The 20,722-nt window shown below is 52.5% G+C and overlaps 1 protein-coding gene across 1 annotated transcript; it reads left to right on the top strand.

Moving 5' to 3' along the window:
• Positions 1–593: 593 nt before the first annotated feature.
• hax1 (HCLS1 associated protein X-1) lies at positions 594–19,759 on the top strand. The gene is made up of 7 exons (XM_073061110.1): positions 594–701; positions 962–1,155; positions 2,717–2,919; positions 10,404–10,458; positions 14,142–14,257; positions 16,866–17,007; positions 19,268–19,759. Exons 1-7 carry the CDS (start codon positions 649–651, stop codon positions 19,396–19,398), a joined length of 894 nt encoding a protein of 297 aa, XP_072917211.1. The 5' UTR covers positions 594–648; the 3' UTR covers positions 19,399–19,759.
• The last annotated feature ends 963 nt before the right edge of the window (positions 19,760–20,722 follow it).

Consider the following 20,722-nt stretch of genomic DNA (forward strand, 5'->3'; position numbering starts at 1 on the left):
GGGTGCGAGTTCTCCTCAAGTCGATAACCATTTCCGCTGTCTTGCTGACACTAAGAAAAGAGGTTATTTGCCTGGCCCCAGGCCTCGAGCTCTTTAACCTCCTCTCTCTTGCTGTCTCATCATTGTTCGTGATGAGGCCCAGCACTGTCTGGATCCACAGAATGAAACGGTAAAACCAAGACGAACTCATCAATACAGCGTAATGGATGCACCACTATTAGGGGTTAGGTGTAATGCTGAGGGAATGATAGACTGACAGATGAGCAGTGCTGAAGGATTACTGAAATGTCAGGATGCCTCTTTTAACGTGAAATATTGAAGCTGGAAATAGAAGACCTCACTGATGCCTTTGGAATGAGAGTTTGCTCCTTGGGGCCCTGAGGCCAATGTTTCTCCTTCAACCCGCATCACCATAGTCTCATTAGTGTTTTTGTGACCATCCATTGCGCAATTTTACTTGTGTTGAGGCCCCTGCCAGGTCACCAGTGGAAGGTGCAGGGTTCAATTGCCCAGCTCTCGGGCGGAGGGAGTGTCCCTTTAAATGGGCTCGAGGTCGCCGCGGAACTGCTTTACGACGCTGGTGTGCGGCAGGAGGTCGGAACGTCGGGCGGGGTTTACGGCAGGAGGTCGGCGGGCAGTTGTGGAGGGATGAGTTTGTTTGGCCTGTTCCGGGGTCTCTTTGGCTTCCCGGAGCGCAGAGGGTGAGGAGCGAGGAGAGGGGAGGGTGCTGGGCAGATGTTACCCCGTGTTCCCGGCCCTGTCCACCCGAGTGCCTGCTGCCCTTCTCTTCTGTCCGCACCTTGTCTCCCACCCAACGTCATCTGCCCCCAGCCCCTCTATCCCCTCGCCCCCTCCATCTCCTCCTTGCCCTCAACCCCTCCGTTTGACCAAACTGGCCTCCGTTCCCCGGTTGTCCCTCACCCCCGGACTGACTCACTCTAACCCCCGTGTTTGGTCTCAGGGACCCATTCCATCGCGGGACGGTCTTGGACGAGGATGGCGACGATGTCGAGGACGACGACGACGACTTTCGGCGCCGGGGCGACCCCTTCGGATTCGGCTTCGGGCCCGGCGAGGGCTTCTCCGGACTCTTCCGCGAAATGGACGAGCTCTTCAAAGGAATCGGGAGCTGGGACGTGCCCGTGGGGCAGTTCGGCAAGTTGGCTGACTCTCCCCTTATCCGCTGCACTGAACTTGCAGGACACAGAGACCATTCTGCCCATCGCCTTAGACCTTTCCTGATGGCCCATCCCTCTCCCCACCTCCTGTAACGGAAGGGTTAACCCTGGGGATCTTTCTGCCTTCAGCATTTCATCCAGAACCTGCACCCCTCCAGCATGTCCTCTCCTACCTCACTATCTTCATGGTTCTATAGATTTGCTAAGATGAGGAGGAATTTCTTTAGTCAGAGGGTGGTGAATCTATGGAATTTGTGGCCACAGACCACTGTGGAGGCCAAGTCACTGGGTATATTTAAGACAGAGGTTAATAGATTTCTGATTTGGTCAGGGCATGAAGGGATATGGGAAGAAGGCAGGAGATTGGGACTGAGAGGAAAATTGGATCAGCCATGATGAAATGGTGGGACAGACTTGATGGGCCAAATGGCCTAATTCTGCTCCTGTATTCAAGTTGAGCAGTTATGTTGTAGTTGTACAAGATGTCGAGTGAGTCTACATTTGGGGAAAGATGGCATTAAATTGGTTGCCACGGCAGCTCGATGCTGTTACAGCTCAGGGTGTCAGAGTTCAGAGTTCAATCCCAGCATCCTTTGTGACTGTGTAGATTTCCTCCGGGTGCCCCTGTTTCCTCCTGCAGACCAAAGACATACCGGCTAGATTAATTGGTCATTGTAAATTGTCCCAGAAAGAGATCTACGAGGATGTTGCTGGAACTCAAGGGACTGAGTTAAAGAGAGAGAGGGGTTATTCCTTGGAGAGTAGGAACAGGAGGGGTGACCTCACACAATTGTATAAAACCATCGGGAGCACAGACAGGGTTTCAGATTCACACGTACATCGAAACGTGCAGTGAAACGGGTTGTTTGTGTTGACACAACTGAGGGTGTGCTGGGAGGGGGGCAGGCTGCTGGTGTCACCTCACATTCTGTCTCCAAACCAGCACACCCACAAAAACTGGGCCGAGCAGCACGAGCACAACAACATCCCAGCAGTCCTCCGAGCCCATCTTCAGCCAGCAAGAGCCAGGGGGCACAGGCTTAAAGTGAGAGGGGGAGAGATTCAATTGGAGCCTGAGGGGCAACCTTTTCTCCCAGGGGGTGGTCAGTATGTGGAATGAGCTGCCAGAGGAAGTGGTTGTTGAGGCAGGTATATTATCAACATTTAAGGATATTTATACAGGTAAATGGGAACAAAAGGTCCAGAGGGATATACTGTAGGCCTAGTGCAGGGAAATGGTTCTGGCTTCGATGGTCATTTTGGGCCATCAGCCAGAGGGCCTGTTTCTGTGCTGTACAAGCCCGTAAGGGACTGGGGGTGAGGGTGGCTGGCTGTATGTCAGATACTGAGAATCAAACAGTTCTCTCAATAATTGTCCTCAGTTGGTGTGAAATGTCGACTGTTTATTCATTTCCATAGATGCTGCCATAGTTCCATAGTTCCTCTGGTATTTTGTGTGTTGCTGCTCTGGGTCTCGTGTTTATGAAAATAACTTTGACTTTTCTTCTTGTTCCTCCCCACCTCCCCATCCTATGCAGAGTTTCCTGATTTTGACGCCCACCCTGTGCCCGGACAGGGGGGTGAGGACGGGGTGAAGAGGCGGGCGCCTCGCGATTGGATGCTGAAACAGCCAGACAGTGACCTGCCTGGCTTGGGCGGGGAGCAGTCGGACCCTCCTAGATCCAAGCCAGGGGACATGCCTGCGGTTCCGTATCGCTCGCCCTGGAACCCCTCCCGAAACGTAAGCTCGGGCCATGCACTGGTGGGAGGAGTGGGGAGGGCAGTTAAGCCTTTTGGGTCCGGTCTGCCATTCTGTTCACCATGGAAGATATCAACCCTCTAACTTTCAAAGTGGAATTTAAATCAGACTCAGCTTTAATATCACCTACGTTTGTCATGAAATTTGTTTTTTGTGGCAACAGTACAGGGCAATGCATTAAAAAATTACCGTAGGTTACAATACAACATGAATAAGTAGTGCAAAGAGAGCAAAACAGTGAGCTGGTGTTTATGAGATGCATGCACAGTCCACGTGAGCACAGGCACAATGAACAATAGTGAGCTAGTGTTTATGAGATGTATGCACAGTCCACGTGAGCACAGGCACAATGAACAATAGTGAGCTGGTGTTTCTGGGTTGTGAGCACAGGTACAATGAACAATAGTGAGCTGGTGTTTCTGGGCTGTGCACAGTCAACGTGAGCACAGGTACAATGAACAATAGTGAGCTGGTGTTTCTGGGTTGTGTGCACAGGTACAATAAAAGACTTCCTTGCAGCAGTATTCACATCGGGATCTTTCAGTCCGGGTGAAGGGTCTCAACCGTCATGTGAACTGCCCAGTCAGCCCCCTGTCTGACCTCCTGAGCTCCTGCAGAGTTCTGTCTCGCTCCAGATTCCAGTCTGTTGTGCCTTTGAGGACAGAAGGCCTCTCTCTGGAGCAGGGCTTCTCATCCTGGGGTCCACGACCCATCGATTGATAGTATTGGTTGGTTGGGAACCCTTGCTGTAGGAAAACGCACACAGACTTCTGGAGTAGCCCAGCAGGTCAGGCAGTGTCTATGGAGAGGAATAAACTGTGGATGTTTCAGGCCGAGACCCTTCAGGAGGATTTGAAAGGAATGGGTGGAACCAGATTAAGAAAGTGGGGGGAGTACAAGCTGGCCGGTGATAGGTGAGGGGGACAGTGGGTGGGTGGGGAGGGGGATAAAGTAAGAAGCTGGCCGGTGATAGGTGAGGAGAAATGGTGGGTGGGTGGGGAGGGGGATGAAGTAAGAAGCTGGCCGGTGATAGGTGAGGGGAACGGTGGGTGGGTGGGGAGGGGGATGAAGTAAGAAGGTGATAGGTGAGGGGGAACGGTGGGTGGGTGGGGAGGGGGATGAAGTAAGAAGGTGATAGGTGAGGGGAACGGTGGGTGGGTGGGGAGGGGGATGAAGTAAGAAGCTGGCCGGTGATAGGTGAGGGGAACGGTGGGTGGGTGGGGAGGGGGATGAAGTAAGAAGGTGATAGGTGAGGGGAACGGTGGGTGGGTGGGGAGGGGGATGAAGTAAGAAGCTGGCCGGTGATAGGTGAGGGGAACGGTGGGTGGGTGGGGAGGGGGATGAAGTAAGAAGGTGATAGGTGAGGGGAAATGGTGGGTGGGTGGGGAGGGGGATGAAGTAAGAAGCTGGCCGGTGATAGGTGAGGGGAACGGTGGGTGGGTGGGGAGGGGGATGAAGTAAGAAGGTGATAGGTGAGGGGAACGGTGGGTGGGTGGGGAGGGGGATGAAGTAAGAAGGTGATAGGTGAGGGGAACGGTGGGTGGGTGGGGAGGGGGATGAAGTAAGAAGGTGATAGGTGAGGGGAACGGTGGGTGGGTGGGGAGGGGGATGAAGTAAGAAGCTGGCCGGTGATAGGTGAGGGGAACGGTGGGTGGGTGGGGAGGGGGATGAAGTAAGAAGGTGATAGGTGAGGGGAACGGTGGGTGGGTGGGGAGGGGGATGAAGTAAGAAGGTGATAGGTGAGGGGAACGGTGGGTGGGTGGGGAGGGGGATGAAGTAAGAAGGTGATAGGTGAGGGGAACGGTGGGTGGGTGGGGAGGGGGATGAAGTAAGAAGGTGATAGGTGAGGGGAACGGTGGGTGGGTGGGGAGGGGGATGAAGTAAGAAGCTGGCCGGTGATAGGTGAGGGGAACGGTGGGTGGGTGGGGAGGGGGATGAAGTAAGAAGGTGATAGGTGAGGGGAAATGGTGGGTGGGTGGGGAGGGGGATGAAGTAAGAAGCTGGCCGGTGATAGGTGAGGGGAACGGTGGGTGGGTGGGGAGGGGGATGAAGTAAGAAGGTGATAGGTGAGGGGAACGGTGGGTGGGTGGGGAGGGGGATGAAGTAAGAAGGTGATAGGTGAGGGGAAATGGTGGGTGGGTGGGGAGGGGGATGAAGTAAGAAGCTGGCCGGTGATAGGTGAGGGGGACAGTGGGTGGGTGGGGAGGGGGATGAAGTAAGAAGGTGATAGGTGAGGGGGAACGGTGGGTGGGTGGGGAGGGGGATGAAGTAAGAAGGTGATAGGTGAGGGGAACGGTGGGTGGGTGGGGAGGGGGATGAAGTAAGAAGGTGATAGGTGAGGGGAACGGTGGGTGGGTGGGGAGGGGGATGAAGTAAGAAGGTGATAGGTGAGGGGAAATGGTGGGTGGGTGGGGAGGGGGATGAAGTAAGAAGGTGATAGGTGAGGGGAACGGTGGGTGGGTGGGGAGGGGGATGAAGTAAGAAGGTGATAGGTGAGGGGAAATGGTGGGTGGGTGGGGAGGGGGATGAAGTAAGAAGGTGATAGGTGAGGGGAAATGGTGGGTGGGTGGGGAGGGGGATGAAGTAAGAAGGTGATAGGTGAGGGGAAATGGTGGGTGGGTGGGGAGGGGGATGAAGTAAGAAGGTGATAGGTGAGGGGAACGGTGGGTGGGTGGGGAGGGGGATGAAGTAAGAAGGTGATAGGTGAGGGGAAATGGTGGGTGGGTGGGGAGGGGGATGAAGTAAGAAGGTGATAGGTGAGGGGGAACGGTGGGTGGGTGGGGAGGGGGATGAAGTAAGAAGGTGATAGGTGAGGGGAACGGTGGGTGGGTGGGGAGGGGGATGAAGTAAGAAGGTGATAGGTGAGGGGAAATGGTGGGTGGGTGGGGAGGGGGATGAAGTAAGAAGGTGATAGGTGAGGGGAAATGGTGGGTGGGTGGGGAGGGGGATGAAGTAAGAAGGTGATAGGTGAGGGGAAATGGTGGGTGGGTGGGGAGGGGGATGAAGTAAGAAGGTGATAGGTGAGGGGAACGGTGGGTGGGTGGGGAGGGGGATGAAGTAAGAAGGTGATAGGTGAGGGGAAATGGTGGGTGGGTGGGGAGGGGGATGAAGTAAGAAGCTGGCCGGTGATAGGTGAGGGGAACGGTGGGTGGGTGGGGAGGGGGATGAAGTAAGAAGGTGATAGGTGAGGGGAAATGGTGGGTGGGTGGGGAGGGGGATGAAGTAAGAAGGTGATAGGTGAGGGGAACGGTGGGTGGGTGGGGAGGGGGATGAAGTAAGAAGGTGATAGGTGAGGGGGAACGGTGGGTGGGTGGGGAGGGGGATGAAGTAAGAAGCTGGCCGGTGATAGGTGAGGGGAACGGTGGGTGGGTGGGGAGGGGGATGAAGTAAGAAGGTGATAGGTGAGGGGAAATGGTGGGTGGGTGGGGAGGGGGATGAAGTAAGAAGCTGGCCGGTGATAGGTGAGGGGAACGGTGGGTGGGTGGGGAGGGGGATGAAGTAAGAAGGTGATAGGTGAGGGGAAATGGTGGGTGGGTGGGGAGGGGGATGAAGTAAGAAGGTGATAGGTGAGGGGAACGGTGGGTGGGTGGGGAGGGGGATGAAGTAAGAAGGTGATAGGTGAGGGGGAACGGTGGGTGGGTGGGGAGGGGGATGAAGTAAGAAGCTGGCCGGTGATAGGTGAGGGGAACGGTGGGTGGGTGGGGAGGGGGATGAAGTAAGAAGGTGATAGGTGAGGGGAAATGGTGGGTGGGTGGGGAGGGGGATGAAGTAAGAAGGTGATAGGTGAGGGGGAACTGTGGGTGGGTGGGGAGGGGGATGAAGTAAGAAGGTGATAGGTGAGGGGAACGGTGGGTGGGTGGGGAGGGGGATGAAGTAAGAAGGTGATAGGTGAGGGGGAACGGTGGGTGGGTGGGGAGGGGGATGAAGTAAGAAGCTGGCCGGTGATAGGTGAGGGGAACGGTGGGTGGGTGGGGAGGGGGATGAAGTAAGAAGGTGATAGGTGAGGGGAAATGGTGGGTGGGTGGGGAGGGGGATGAAGTAAGAAGGTGATAGGTGAGGGGAACGGTGGGTGGGTGGGGAGGGGGATGAAGTAAGAAGGTGATAGGTGAGGGGAAATGGTGGGTGGGTGGGGAGGGGGATGAAGTAAGAAGGTGATAGGTGAGGGGAACGGTGGGTGGGTGGGGAGGGGGATGAAGTAAGAAGGTGATAGGTGAGGGGGACAGTGGGTGGGTGGGGAGGGGGATGAAGTAAGAAGGTGATAGGTGAGGGGGACAGTGGGTGGGTGGGGAGGGGGATGAAGTAAGAAGGTGATAGGTGAGGGGAATGGTGGGTGGGTGGGGAGGGGGATGAAGTAAGAAGGTGATAGGTGAGGGGAAATGGTGGGTGGGTGGGGAGGGGGATGAAGTAAGAAGGTGATAGGTGAGGGGAACGGTGGGTGGGGAGGGGGATGAAGTAAGAAGCTGGCCGGTGATAGGTGAGGGGAACGGTGGGTGGGTGGGGAGGGGGATGAAGTAAGAAGGTGATAGGTGAGGGGAACGGTGGGTGGGTGGGGAGGGGGATGAAGTAAGAAGGTGATAGGTGAGGGGAACGGTGGGTGGGTGGGGAGGGGGATGAAGTAAGAAGGTGATAGGTGAGGGGAAATGGTGGGTGGGTGGGGAGGGGGATGAAGTAAGAAGGTGATAGGTGAGGGGAAATGGTGGGTGGGTGGGGAGGGGGATGAAGTAAGAAGCTGGCCGGTGATAGGTGAGGGGAATGGTGGGTGGGTGGGGAGGGGGATAAAGTAAGAAGGTGATAGGTGAGGGGAACGGTGGGAGGGTGGGGAGGGGGATGAAGTAAGAAGCTGGCCAGTGATAGGTGAGGGGAACGGTGGGTGGGTGGGGAGGGGGATGAAGTAAGAAGCTGGCCGGTGATGGAACATGTACAGGACTGGAGAGGAATGAATCTGATCAGGTAGAACAGTGGGAGAAAGAGAAGGAGAAGAGGCAGCAGAGGGCAGGTGAGGAGAGAAGGGGTGAAAGGGGAATCAGAGTGTGTACTGGAAAAAGGGGAGGGGGAGAAATTAGAGAAATTGATGCTCAGGCCACTAGGTTGGAACGTAAGGTGTTGCTCCTTAAATCTGAGAGTGGCAGTAGAGGAGATCGTGGACTGGCGAGTCAGAATGGGAACGGGAGTGGAATCAAAATGGTTGGCCATCGAGAGAGTCTACATTTTGCAACAGAGTGAAGATTCTCTAGAGATGCAAATACTGGAATCCGGAGCAGCAGGAATCATTCACATCAGCCTCCTCTGGACCTTCTCCAATGTTAGCTTATCTTTTAACTCCTTCACGTAACGTTAGACACAGGAGTGTCTGTATGTATGGTGACTGACAGGAAATGGTAAAGTGGTGGTGGGTTAGTGGTTGATCAGTCCTACAGCTTGGGGGAAGTAAATGTTTCTGAGTCTCGTAGCCCTGGCGGGGATGCCCTGATGTAGCATTCATGAGCAGGGTGGGTATATGATATTGTTGGACTTTCTTCAGCACCTTCCTAGATATGACCGTACTACAAAACTATAAACTCTCTTGACTCCAAGGATCTGTACAAAGATAGTGAGGATCATCTGGAATATCCCAATCAATTTTGGCCCCCTCTTTAAAGCAGGATTTTCACTGGAAGTAATTGGCAGAAGGTTCAGTAAGGTAATCCTGGCTATGGAAGAACTGCACAGGGTGTGGATCCTGTGTGTGGATGAGCGGACTACTTGTGGAGAGTGGGGAGCTGGACACTGAGGTGTGGCCCCAGGGTGCCTCGGGCAATGTTTGCATTATCAGTGCACACATTTCTGTCTGTAGCGCCAGATAATCGAGAGTCCACTGAACCCACAACCTGTGGACTCACTTTTAAGAAGATTACAGTTCATCTTCTCAGTTTAATTGTTATTTTTATTTGCAGTTCTTAAGGTTGTCATAGCACAGACACACGGTTTAATTTGTACCATTTATTTCTTTTGCACATTGGTTGTTTGTCAGTCTTTGTTTATTGATAATTTTCCATGTGTCTATTGGATTTATTTTATGTAAAAGTCTACAAAGGAATGAATCTTTGATAATAAATTTACTTTATTGAGAAGCAGGAAGAGTGATGAGACTTTCACAGGCACAAACTCATGAACAAAGTTTTAATTGCAGTCTTTTGAAGATAGATGTGCAGGGAACTCAAATTAACAGCCCCGACTCCAAATGGGGAAGTTACAGAGATTAGTAGTTGCGTTAGACAGTTTTGGCAAAGAGCCTCTATTTCTCCCCTCAGTGAGGGTGGTACTGTGGCGCAGTGGGTAGAGTCATTATTGCTCCAGAGACCCGGTTCGATTCTGACCTCAGACTGTATTGCACACCGAATGTAAAAATTAGATTTATTTGTCATATGTGAATTTCATTCGCAATAAAATGAGTCTGACCAACACAGTTCAAGATGTGCTGGGGCAATTGTCACTGGACACTTACTAAAATTACAGGTTTCCCCCGCTATCTGAAGGTAGAGCGTCCCTATGAAACCGTTTGTAAGCCGAAATGTCGTAAAGTGAAGAAGCAATTGCCATTAATTTATATGGGAAAAATTATTGCGCGTTCCCAGACCCAAAAAATAACCTACCGAATCAAACCAAATAACACATAAAACCTAAAATAGCACGAACATATAGTAAAAGCAGGAATGATATGATAAATACACAGCCTATATAAAGTAGAAATATTGTATGTACGGTGTAGTTTCACTTATCGAAATCGGGAAGGCAGCAAGCCAAAATCAATTTGGAGGAAAAAATCGGTACGTACGTGCCTACACACGTACATGTCAACACACATACGCGCATACGCACGTACACGCATGCACAAACAACTGCCCGCACAAGGCTTCACGGTCATACTAGTCTTTCTCGTGTAAACACACGTATAAAGCAGGCGTCTTTTTATCGTAAAAGCGAAAGTCCTCTTTGGTTAGTGAAAACAGGTAACAATGTAGGTCTTTTGTAACAGCGAGTTGTTGTAAAGTGAACGAAAAATGGTGGGGGGGGGGGCACCTGTACTAACTTTAACTCGTGCGTCTTTAGAATGTGGGAAACAAGAGCTCCCGGAGGAACCCTGCACAGTCAGTCTAAGAGAGTTGCTGCATCGAGGACAGGGTGCTAAGGACATATTAAACATGAACATTCACAAAAAAAGTTGGATCAACAGGGAATGGGACTGATCAGGCTGTGAGCTAGCATGGCCTCGATGGGCCAAAGGGATATCTCATGTACTTTGGGGATAGGCATGGCTGTAGAGGGAGTCCTCCAATTCAGGTTGAGCGGTGGGCCAGGAGTCGGTCGTGATTTGTGTGGGGACCAGTGGAACTGGATGCCCTACTTCAGGGAGTGTAGGAAGACCGCTGGGCCTGGGTGGGGAGGGAGAGCAGGGGAGTCTCTGATCAGAACCGTTTCTGTTGCAGTTTGAGGACATCTGGGACATGCTGAGGAAGGGCGACACTAGGAAAGAGGATCAAGGTAGGTCAGAGGCAAGACCGGTTTCCATCATGAACCGAGGTAAGGAGTTTAATAACAACGGAGAATGTACACTCAGTGGCCACTTTATTAGGTACATCTGCAAATATCTAATCAGCCAATCACGTGGCAGCAACTCAATGCATAGAAGCCTGCAGACAAGGTCAAGAGGTTCAGTTGTTCCGACCAAACGTCAGACTGGTTAAGAAATGTGATCTAAATGACTTTGACTTTGATTGTTGGTGCCAGACGGGGCGGTTTGAGTATCACAGAAACTGCTGATCTCCTGGGATTTTCACCCACAACAGTCTCTAGCGTGGTGGTCGCCAACCCGTCAATCGCGATCGACTGGTTGATCTTTGAGACTTTCCCAGTAGATCCCGAAAAAAGAAAAGAAAAATAAATACACAAATACTGTTGAGGGTTGTGGGGTTTTAGTTCCGTTCTTTCTGCCCAGTGCGCATGCGTGTCGCTCCCCCGCACCACACAATGTAATTCAGTGGTCCCCAACCACCGGGCCGTGAGGAAACAATATGATTTGGTGATATGAAACGATATGAGTCAGCTGCACCTTTCCTCATCCCCTGTCACGCCCACTGTCGAACTTGAACACACGCGAGGTCATCAGTCGCCTAAACGCAGTGATACCCTCGTGCCAGGGTTCACTGGCTGCCTCGTGTGGCCGGCAGGAAGTGCCGTTGGTACCAGCCTGGAGCGCGGACAGATGGGCGTCGCCTCTAAACCTGTTTAGCACACCAAATGTTCGTGGGGAACCCAGTGCTAAAATATTCACAGACGACCTAATTCAGGCTCAGGGTTCCATAAGTAGCAGAGCAGCTACCTTGCTGCGATCCACTGAAGCAAACTTTTGTCGGCTGATAGACCCTACAAGGGGGCGGGTGCCCTGTCTCACCCCTCGCTCGGTCGGTCGCTCTCTCCGGACTGTGACTGCCACGGCCCCGGTACGGGGACCTCTGGCCCTGAACTTGTCTTCTTACCCCACCGACAACCAACTGCACCTGGCCAAGGCGGCTGGCGGTAGGTGGGCAGGAGGTTGGAGTTCGGGCCCGGAGGCTGTCTAATGAGGCAATGAAGCCCTCAAAACTGCTTCGGTACCTTGCACTGAAAGACAAACCGGTCGAGTTTTTCCAGTGGAAAAAACGTGAGCAGCGCAGGACAGCAGCCAAGTGCTGAGAGCCGCGAAAACTAAATTGCAGAATAGACTGGACATAAGGAACCTGCTTCGAGTATCGCTGTATTCCCGTCGTGTTCAACATCAAAATACATCCAGTGAGTGGCAGTTCAGTGGGCAAAAACACCTTGTTAATGAGAGAGGTCAGAGGAGAATGGCCAGATTGGTTCAACCTGACAGGAAGAGGACAGTAACTATGCGTTACAACAGTGGTGTGCAGACGAGCATCTCTGAACACACAAGCCGTTGAACCTTGAAGTGGATGTTGTTACGAACCCCGTAACTGGGTCACTTACCAGAAAAGATGGAGACGTCCGTTGAAGTCTGATGATACTATTTTTAACAGTATTTATTAGTAAAAATACACAAAAATAATATCAATGCAAATATACAGATAATATACGTCGTCAATACTAAACCTAAAAGTGCGGGTATAATAATAATCAATAAGAAATAAGCTCTATCGTTGTCTAGGGGATAATGTATTGTCCAATGGAAATATAAAGTTCACTCAGTTCATGCAGGCTGCAGCCGTTGGGGACCGCTGTGTTGCAATGGTTGGACAGAGAGAGAGATTTGGAGAAAAACTTGCGATTTTCCTTTTATGATTTCGATCCGTCAGGAGTCTCGTTGGTGTGGCCTTTCACTTGTGGCCTCTCCTTTAGCTAAACCGTTCTTCCATGATGAGCCCGCCACCCTGGCAAGGGAGGACGCACATGAGCCCCCACCGGCTGTCGCTATTAAACGCTATCACGGGATCTCTAGCGTTTCTCCTGGTGCGTCTAAAGGGGTTGTTCCCCAGACCCTCTTTTATCCTTACTCACGGGGTCTCAGATGTCAATCAGGTTGGGATGATGCAATCCCTCAACCAGCCCACTCTGGTTGTCCCCTGAGGGGCTTCAATGAATAGTACAGTACTCAATACACAATTCCGTCTCCAAGAGACAATGGCCGTTATCAGTGGTTCCGTTTCGCTGAGGCCAGGACACATTCCAAACCCTGTGTATTCTGGACATCTCTCTCTCATTTCCTGGGTCCCAGACCCAAATTAATAGTGATCTTGCGATTCTCAAAAAGGAGGGGGCGACGTTGTACCCTTCGGCCCCTCAGAGTTACGTCACATTGGTAACAATGGGCCACAGCAGCAGGAGACCGCTAGCGTACACTCTGGTGACTGAGACCGTGCGCGTGCAGACGATAAGGTGCAGTGAGCTTGATTGGGAGATCATCTTTAATGTGCAGGAGGTTCACGATGGGATAGGATCTGTCCTTGAGCCTGGTGGGATGAGCTTTCAGGCTTCTGTATCTCCTGCTCGATGAGTGAGGGGAGAAGAGAGAGTGTCCGGGATGGGCGGGGTCTTCGATAATGCTGGCTGCTTTACCGAGGCAGTGAGAGGTGTGGACTACAGAGCTGAGACTGGTTCCTGTGATGGAATCCACAGTTCTGCAGTCCCAGGCAGAGCGATTGCAAAACCCATCCAGACATAATACTTCCACTGGTGTGTGCAGGGTCATCGTGGACTTGCCCTCTGAGGATATAGAGGGGGGGTAAGATAGGGTCCCGATCGAGAGGGCTGCTTTGTATCAAGCTACTCAACTTTCAGAGTGCACTCACCCAGGCAGGAGAGTAACATCACACTCCGGATGAAGGGTCTCGGTCTGAAACGACGAGAGTACCATCACACTCCGGATGAAGGGTCTCGGTCTGAAACGACGAGAGTAACATCACACTCCGGATGAAGGGTCTCGGTCTGAAACGACGAGAGTAACATCACACTCCGGATGAAGGGTCTCGGTCTGAAACGACGAGAGTAACATCTTCCGGATGAAGGGTCTCGGTCTGGTACAACAACTGTTTATCCTTCGCCATAGATGCTGCCTGACCTGCTGAGTTCCTCTAGCATTCTGTGTGTGTGTGTCTTTAAAGGATTTCATGTTCCATCGAGCTCTTGAGTAGCAGTGGACACAGCTCACACTTCACAGAAACCAACCTGCCCTCCGTGGACTCTGTCCACACTTCTCACTGTCTCACTAAAGCAGCCAGCAGAACCAAAGAACCCCCCGCCCCCCACCCAGACATTCCCTCTTTTCCCCTCGGCCTTCGGGCAGAAGGTACAAAAGCCTGAAAGCACAGACCCCCAGGATCAAGGACAGCTTCTGTCCCAGTGTTAGCAGACTCGTGCGTGGGCCTCTTGTACGATGAAATGACCTCTGGGCCTCGCAATCTGCCTCGTTTTGATCTTGCACTTTGTTGTTTTGTGCACTGCACTCTCTGTAACTGTTACACTTGATTCTGTTTTACCTCACTGCACTGTGTTAGGAGCTGATCTGTGGGAACAGGATGTAGCGTGGGCTTTTCACCGTATCGCAGTACCTGTGACAATGTACCTGGTTAATGGGGAGTAGGCTGAGTGGGGTGGGGTGGGGGGGGGGATAGTTTCTTTTTTGTGACTCTGCTGTAGTTGAGGAAGCCCGATCATTGTCACCTTCACAGACCTGGACTCCAAGGTGAACTCAGAAGGCCTGGATAGTGCCCTCAAGCCAGCCGAGCCTCGGAGCAAGTCCTACTTCAAGAGCATCTCTGTATCCAAAATTGTCCGTCCCGACGGGGTGAGTGCTGTTTATGACCCGTCTCCCCCTGCCCCTTGAGAGGCGGGTGGGAGGAGGCACCTGTGGGACAGTTGGGTCACGTTGTGAACATTTAAACAGCATGGACAGGCCCTTCAGTCTCAGAACAGTGCCAAATTAAACTTAGGATTTCCCCGCCCGCCCCCCCCCCCCCCCCCCCATTCTTCTCCAGGCTCTGTGGGCTCTGGGCCTGCACTCACCTGAGTCCAGTGAAAGGAAATGGGACCTCATTGAAACCTACCAAAGAGTTGAGCCGGGGAGATTAGTGGGGGAGTCCAGGACCAGAGGCAGAGACTCAGAATAGAGGGATGTTCAAATAGAACAAAGACCAGGTTAATAGTGGTGTGCAGAAGAGCATCTCTGAAGGTGTCTGAAACAGATGGGCTACATCAGCAGAAGACCACAAATATCTGCTCAGTGGCCACTTCATTAGGCACAGAGGAGCAATTTCTTTCGCCGGAGGGTGGTGAATCCGTGGGATTCATTGTCACGGCTGGCTGTGGAGGCCACGTCATTTATATTTAAATTGGAGGCTGGTGGGTTCTTGATTAGTCAGGGCATCGAAGGTTATGGGGAGAACTTTGTTGTTTACCTGCACTGCACTCTCCCTGTAACTGTTGCACTTTATTCTGCACTGTTACTGTTCTACCTCACTGCACTGTGTAACGAACTGATCTGTGGGAACAGTATGTAGCACGAGCTTTTCACTGAATCTCAGTATATGACAATCTCAACAGGCTTGAGAGGGATAATAAATCAGCCACGGTGAAATGGTTTTATGGTCTTTCAACCAAGTCCCTGTTCCTGCACACGATCCTTATCCTTCCAAACCCTGCACATTCATTCCCCTGTCAAAAAAAAACCTCTAAGTGTGTCGGTCTGAAACATTGACTGTTTATTCCTCTCTGTAGGTGCTACCTGACCTGCTGAGCTCCAGTATGTGTAGACCTCTTAAATCCCTCTATCATAACTGCTTCCACCACCAACTTGCCCCACCTATCCCCTTTGACCTTAAAGCTATACACTCTGCTGTTTGACCTTTTGAGCCTCAGGCTGTCTGTGTGCAGGCTGCAAATGCTTGGAGAGTGTTTGCTATTCTGGGTGAAAGGGCCATTGTTTCACTGTTCCAGACAGCTCCAGATTCAACCTCCACTGTGTGTGTCTGTGTCTGTGTCAGTGTGTGTGTGTGTGTCTGTGAGTGTGTGTGTGTAGTTGGCACATTTCCTCCCTGTGACCATAAACACAGGATCAGAATTCAGCCACTTGGCCTGTTCTGTCTGTTCCGCCATTCCATCGTGGCTAATTTATTTTCCCCCTCAACCCCATTCTCCTGCTTCCCCCCCATAACCTTTGACACCCTGACTAACCTATCAACCTCTGCATTAAATAGTCTCCACAGATACACCACACTCCTGCTAAAGAAATTCCTCCTCCCCTCTGTTCTAAATGGACGTCCATGTATTCTGAGGCTGTGCCCTCTGGTCCTAGACTCCCCCGCTGTAGGAAACATCGTCTCCACACCCATTCTATCTGTGCCCTCTGGTCCTAGACTCCCCCACTATAGGAAACATCCTCTCCACATCCACTCCATCTGTGCCCTCTGGTCCTAGACTCCCCCACTATAGGAAACATCCTCTCCACATCCACTCCATCTGTGCCCTCTGGTCCTAGACTCCCCCACTATAGGAAACATCCTCTCCACATCCACTCTATCCGTGCCCTCTGGTCCTAGACTCCCCCACTATAGGAAACATCCTCTCCACATCCACTCTATCCGTGCCCTCTGGTCCTAGACTCCCCCACTATAGGAAACATCCTCTCCACATCCACTCTGTCTGTGCCCTCTGGTCCTAGACTCCCCCACTATAGGAAACATCCTCTCCACATCCACTCCATCTGTGCCCTCTGGTCCTAGACTCCCCCACTATAGGAAACATCCTCTCCACATCCACTCTATCCGTGCCCTCTGGTCCTAGACTCCCCTCTATAGGAAATATCCTCTCCACATCCACTCCATCTGTGCCATCTGGTCCTAGACTCCCCCACTGTAGGAAACATCCTCTCCACATCCACTCTATCTGTGCCCTCTGGTCCTAGACTCCCCCACTATAGGAAACATCCTCTCCACATCCACTCTATCCGTGCCCTCTGGTCCTCGACTCCCCCACTATAGGAAACATCCTCTCCACATCCACTCTATCTGTGCCCTCTGGTCCTAGACTCCCCCACTGTAGGAAACATCCTCACTGTGTCCACTGGTGAACCCGGGTGCTCCAGTTTTCTCCCACATCTTACCGTTCCGACCATGTGCAGGGTCGGTGGGTTAGTCAGCCCCAGTGTGTAGGTGAGGGGTGGAGTCTGGGGTAGTTGATGGGAGTGTTTGGGGGAATAAAGTGAGGTTGATGGGCTGAAGGGCCTGTTCCATGCTGTCTCGCCCCCCCCCTCCCCATTTGCTGCAGTGACAGCGGCCCCTCACTTGGTACGTGAGGGTGATCACTGGGCCGTGGGAGGGGCGGTCGGTTCCGCGGCCTCTCGCCATTCATTCTGACCTTCTCCTCCTCCCTCCCCCCCCCCCCCCCCCCCCCCGCAGACGATCGAGGAGCGACGGACAGAACGGGACGGAGAGGGCAACGAGGAGACCAGAGTGACCCGAGTGCAGGGTGACCAGTCGTACACCACGGTGACCCGGCGGGACGCCCAGGGCAGGGAGGAGCTGGTCAGCTCGGACGACCGTGAGTGCCGGGGTCCAGCGGTCTGGGGTGGTCCACGGGAATGTTGGAGGCTACCTGGACGGGATATGAGGATATGGCAGGAGAGAAGGCCCTTTGACTGATAGTTCGGAATAGGAATGGCGTTTGGAGTTAAAATGGCTTCCTGCTGGGAAACATCGCTTTTGGCGGGTGGAACGGAGGTGCTGAACAAACCAGTTTGTGTCAGGTCCCACCGGTGCAGAGGAGGCTGTACCTGCAGCACCGAGTACAGTAGACAAGCCCCGATGAAGTGTTGCTTCACCTTTGTGGGCCTGAATGGAGGCGAATGGGTAGGTTTTCCGTTTCTCTCCCCTGCAGGGATGAATACCAGGAGGGAGGGGTGAACAGACACGGAGGGAGTGGTCCGTTGTGAGTGTGTGATGGAGTTGCAGGATTTCCAAGTCGGTGCTCCCCTGCACCTACTGGCCTTGCTGCGAGAGGTGCTGGGTTTGGGAGCGGCTTTCAGAGTGTGTCATCGACGGTGCACACCTCAGCCACTGGTGGAGGGGAGCGGAGCGCGTGTTTAGCGGGATGGATCGAAAGGGTGGGGTCGAGCTTCCTCACTCACCCAGGGAACAGAACATTCCATTGCACGTGGGGGGGAGTCGCTCCTTGTAACCTGCACTCTGTGTATGCGTGAGCACGGTGGTGGGGCGCTGCTCGAGTCTGGGGTGGGGAGTGTGTTCAGTGAACTCCCCGGAGCCCCACCCACAGCCGCTGTGTGCTGGACTCGAGCAGGGAGAGGACATGGATTGAGGAAACGGTTACACAGTACAACAGGTCTGTGACATTGTCCAGCCAATCTCATTTACCTGCATCTGGCCCATATCCCTCTAAACCTATGAACACTGAATAGTCGGTCCCAGCCCAATGAACCGGCTCTGCCCACTACACCCATGTGACCAATAAACCTACTGACGAGCTGGCTCCGCCCATTACACCATGTGACCAATTAACCCACTGACGAGCTGGCTCCACCCATTACACCATGTGACCAATTAACCCACTGACAAGCTGGCTCTGCCCACTACACCCATGTGACCAATTAACCTACTGACGAGCTGGCTCTGCCCACTACACCCATGTGACCAATTAACCTACTGACGAGCTGGCTCTGCCCACTACACCCATGTGACCAATTAACCTACTGACGAGCTGGCTCCGCCCATTACACCCATGTGACCAATTAACCTACTAACCCATCTGTAGGTCTTTGGAATGTGGGATCAGAACCAGGTTAATATCACCGGCGTGTACGTCATGAAATGTGTTAACCTAGCGGCAGTAAAAATAAATGAATTACAGTAAGCATGTTAAATAGTGCAGAAACAGGAATAATAAGTAAAAGTGAGGTAGTGTTCATGGGTTCAATGTCCATTTAGGAATCAGATGGCAGAGGGGAAGAAGCTGTTCCTGAATCGCTGAGCGTGTGCCGTCAGGTTCCTGTACCTCCTACCTGATGGTAACAATGAGAAAAGGGCAGGGCCTGGATGAAACCAGAGACCCAGAGGAAACCCACACAGTCACAGAATCTCCTTACAGAGAGTGGTGGAATTGAACCCAGGTCACTGGCACCGTGCTGGCGTATCGCTGACCACTACTCACCCCCACCACTTCCTCTGGCCACCCCACCACTTCCTCTGGCCACCCCACCACTTCCTCTGGTCACCCCCACCACTTCCTCTGGTCACCCCCACCACTTCCTCTGGCCACTTCCTCTTGTCACCCCACCACTTCCTCTGGCCACCCCCACCACTTCCTCTGGTCACCCCCACCACTTCCTCTGGTCACCACTACCACTTCCTCTGGTCACCCCACCACTTCCTCTGGTCACCTCACCACTTCCTCTGGCCACCCCCACCACTTCCTCTGGTCACCCCACCACTTCCTCTGGCAGTTCATTCCACACACCCACTACCCTCCGTGTGGAGGAGAAAACCTGCTCCTCGGGTCCCTCTTCACCTCTAACCCATTCCTCCAACCCTCTTGCAGAGTGACCCCCGTCCACCTTGTCTGAGTCCCTCAGGGCTGGTCAGCCTATGGCAAGTGTGCCCAGAATATTTGTTGGCACGTGGCCTGCAAATTTTAACCTGGTTCTGATCCTCCCACATTCCAAAGGCGTACGGGTTACGGGTTAGCGAGCGGTGCCAGAGGCACGTCCTTGGACTGTGTCAGGCGACGCATTCACTCCACACGTGCCAAATAAAGGTAATCTGACCTCTCCGACTCTGTCACTTCTCAGGTGATCCGCAGAAGATCCCGGATAACTGGGATTGGCAGTCGGGAGGCAGCGTTCCTGGGCAGCCGCCGACAGTCCGAGAGTCCACATCATTTCTTGACCGTCTGCTGAAGGACCTGTTCTGGAGGCGGTGACCATCGGCCATGGATGCTGTGGGTGAGCCTGGAGGTAACACCGATGCTGATGAGAAAGTGCCACATCTCGCTGTTTTTTGCCATCCAAACGATCTGTGGCCTTCTCCTCCTGCGGAACATGTACCTGGTGCGTTTTGGCACCAGATCTGAGACTTCTAACCACGACCCCCCCCCCCCCCTCCCGTTCAGGAGCCAACCACTTCTTCTGGCATCTCTCCTGTGTCAATGACTCCCCCCAGTTCGGTACTTCTCCCTTCTCCTCCTATCTTCAAGTGCCCACACGGGGCTGGAGTTGTTGGGGTAGTGTTGACCAGCGTGTGATTGATCTGTGAATGACTGCAATAAAAACGAGGTATTTATTCGCATTGGATGAACGTTATTTTTTTAATTCCAGGCCCCTCCCCCTCCAACCACTCTTTCCTCAGTTTGCCAAGAGTCAAACGCCTGGTGTTCCCACTGTGGGGCCGAGGTTGTGCAGCACTGTTCGATGTTTCAAGTTTAATTATCATTCAACCACGAATAGAGCCAAATGAAACAGCATTTCTCTTGGACCGAGGAGCAAAACAGATTACCAACAGCACAAATAGCACATTGGTTACAATTTCAAAAAAAACATACAGTCTCTAAGAGAAAAAAAATATATAGCCAAAGTCCCGAGTTGTTCTGGTCCAGTTTGTTCTTCCAGCGAGCGAACACTGGAGGGCAGCACCGATGGGATGGGGCCACCCCCCCAACCCAGTTATGAAATCCAGTGACACATAGCCAGCCCCAGCAGTTCCTCCGCTGCCGATTGACAAAAGTCAACTTTTGGTTTCAGTGACCAGAGAGGTGTTGCCTTCTCTGGCCTTGTACAGGGTCCGGACCCGAAACGTTGACAGGTCCTCCCCTCCCAAGGGTGCTATTCGACCTGCTGAGTTCCTCCAGCAGATTGTTTAGAACATGGAACAGATAGATATAAGATTAGCTTTACTTGTCACAAAATACACTTTACACTTTGATAATGCAAATATCTAATCAGCCAATCACGTGGCAGCAACTCAATACATAAAAGCATGCAAATGTGGTCATGAGGTTCAGACGAAACATCAGAATGGGGAAGAAATGTGATCGAGGTAACCTTCAAGTCAAGTCAAGTCACTTTTTATTGTCATTTCAACCATAACTGCTGGTACAGTACACAGTAAAAATGAGACAACGTTTTTCAGGACCATGGTGTTACATGACACAGTACAAAAACCAGACTGAACTACGTAAAAAACAACACAGAGAAAACTACACTAGACTACAGACCTACACAGGACCGCATAAAGTGCACAAAACAGTG

Source organism: Hemitrygon akajei, chromosome 11, assembly GCF_048418815.1.
Source record: "Hemitrygon akajei chromosome 11, sHemAka1.3, whole genome shotgun sequence".
NCBI classification, from domain to species: Eukaryota; Metazoa; Chordata; class Chondrichthyes; order Myliobatiformes; family Dasyatidae; genus Hemitrygon; species Hemitrygon akajei.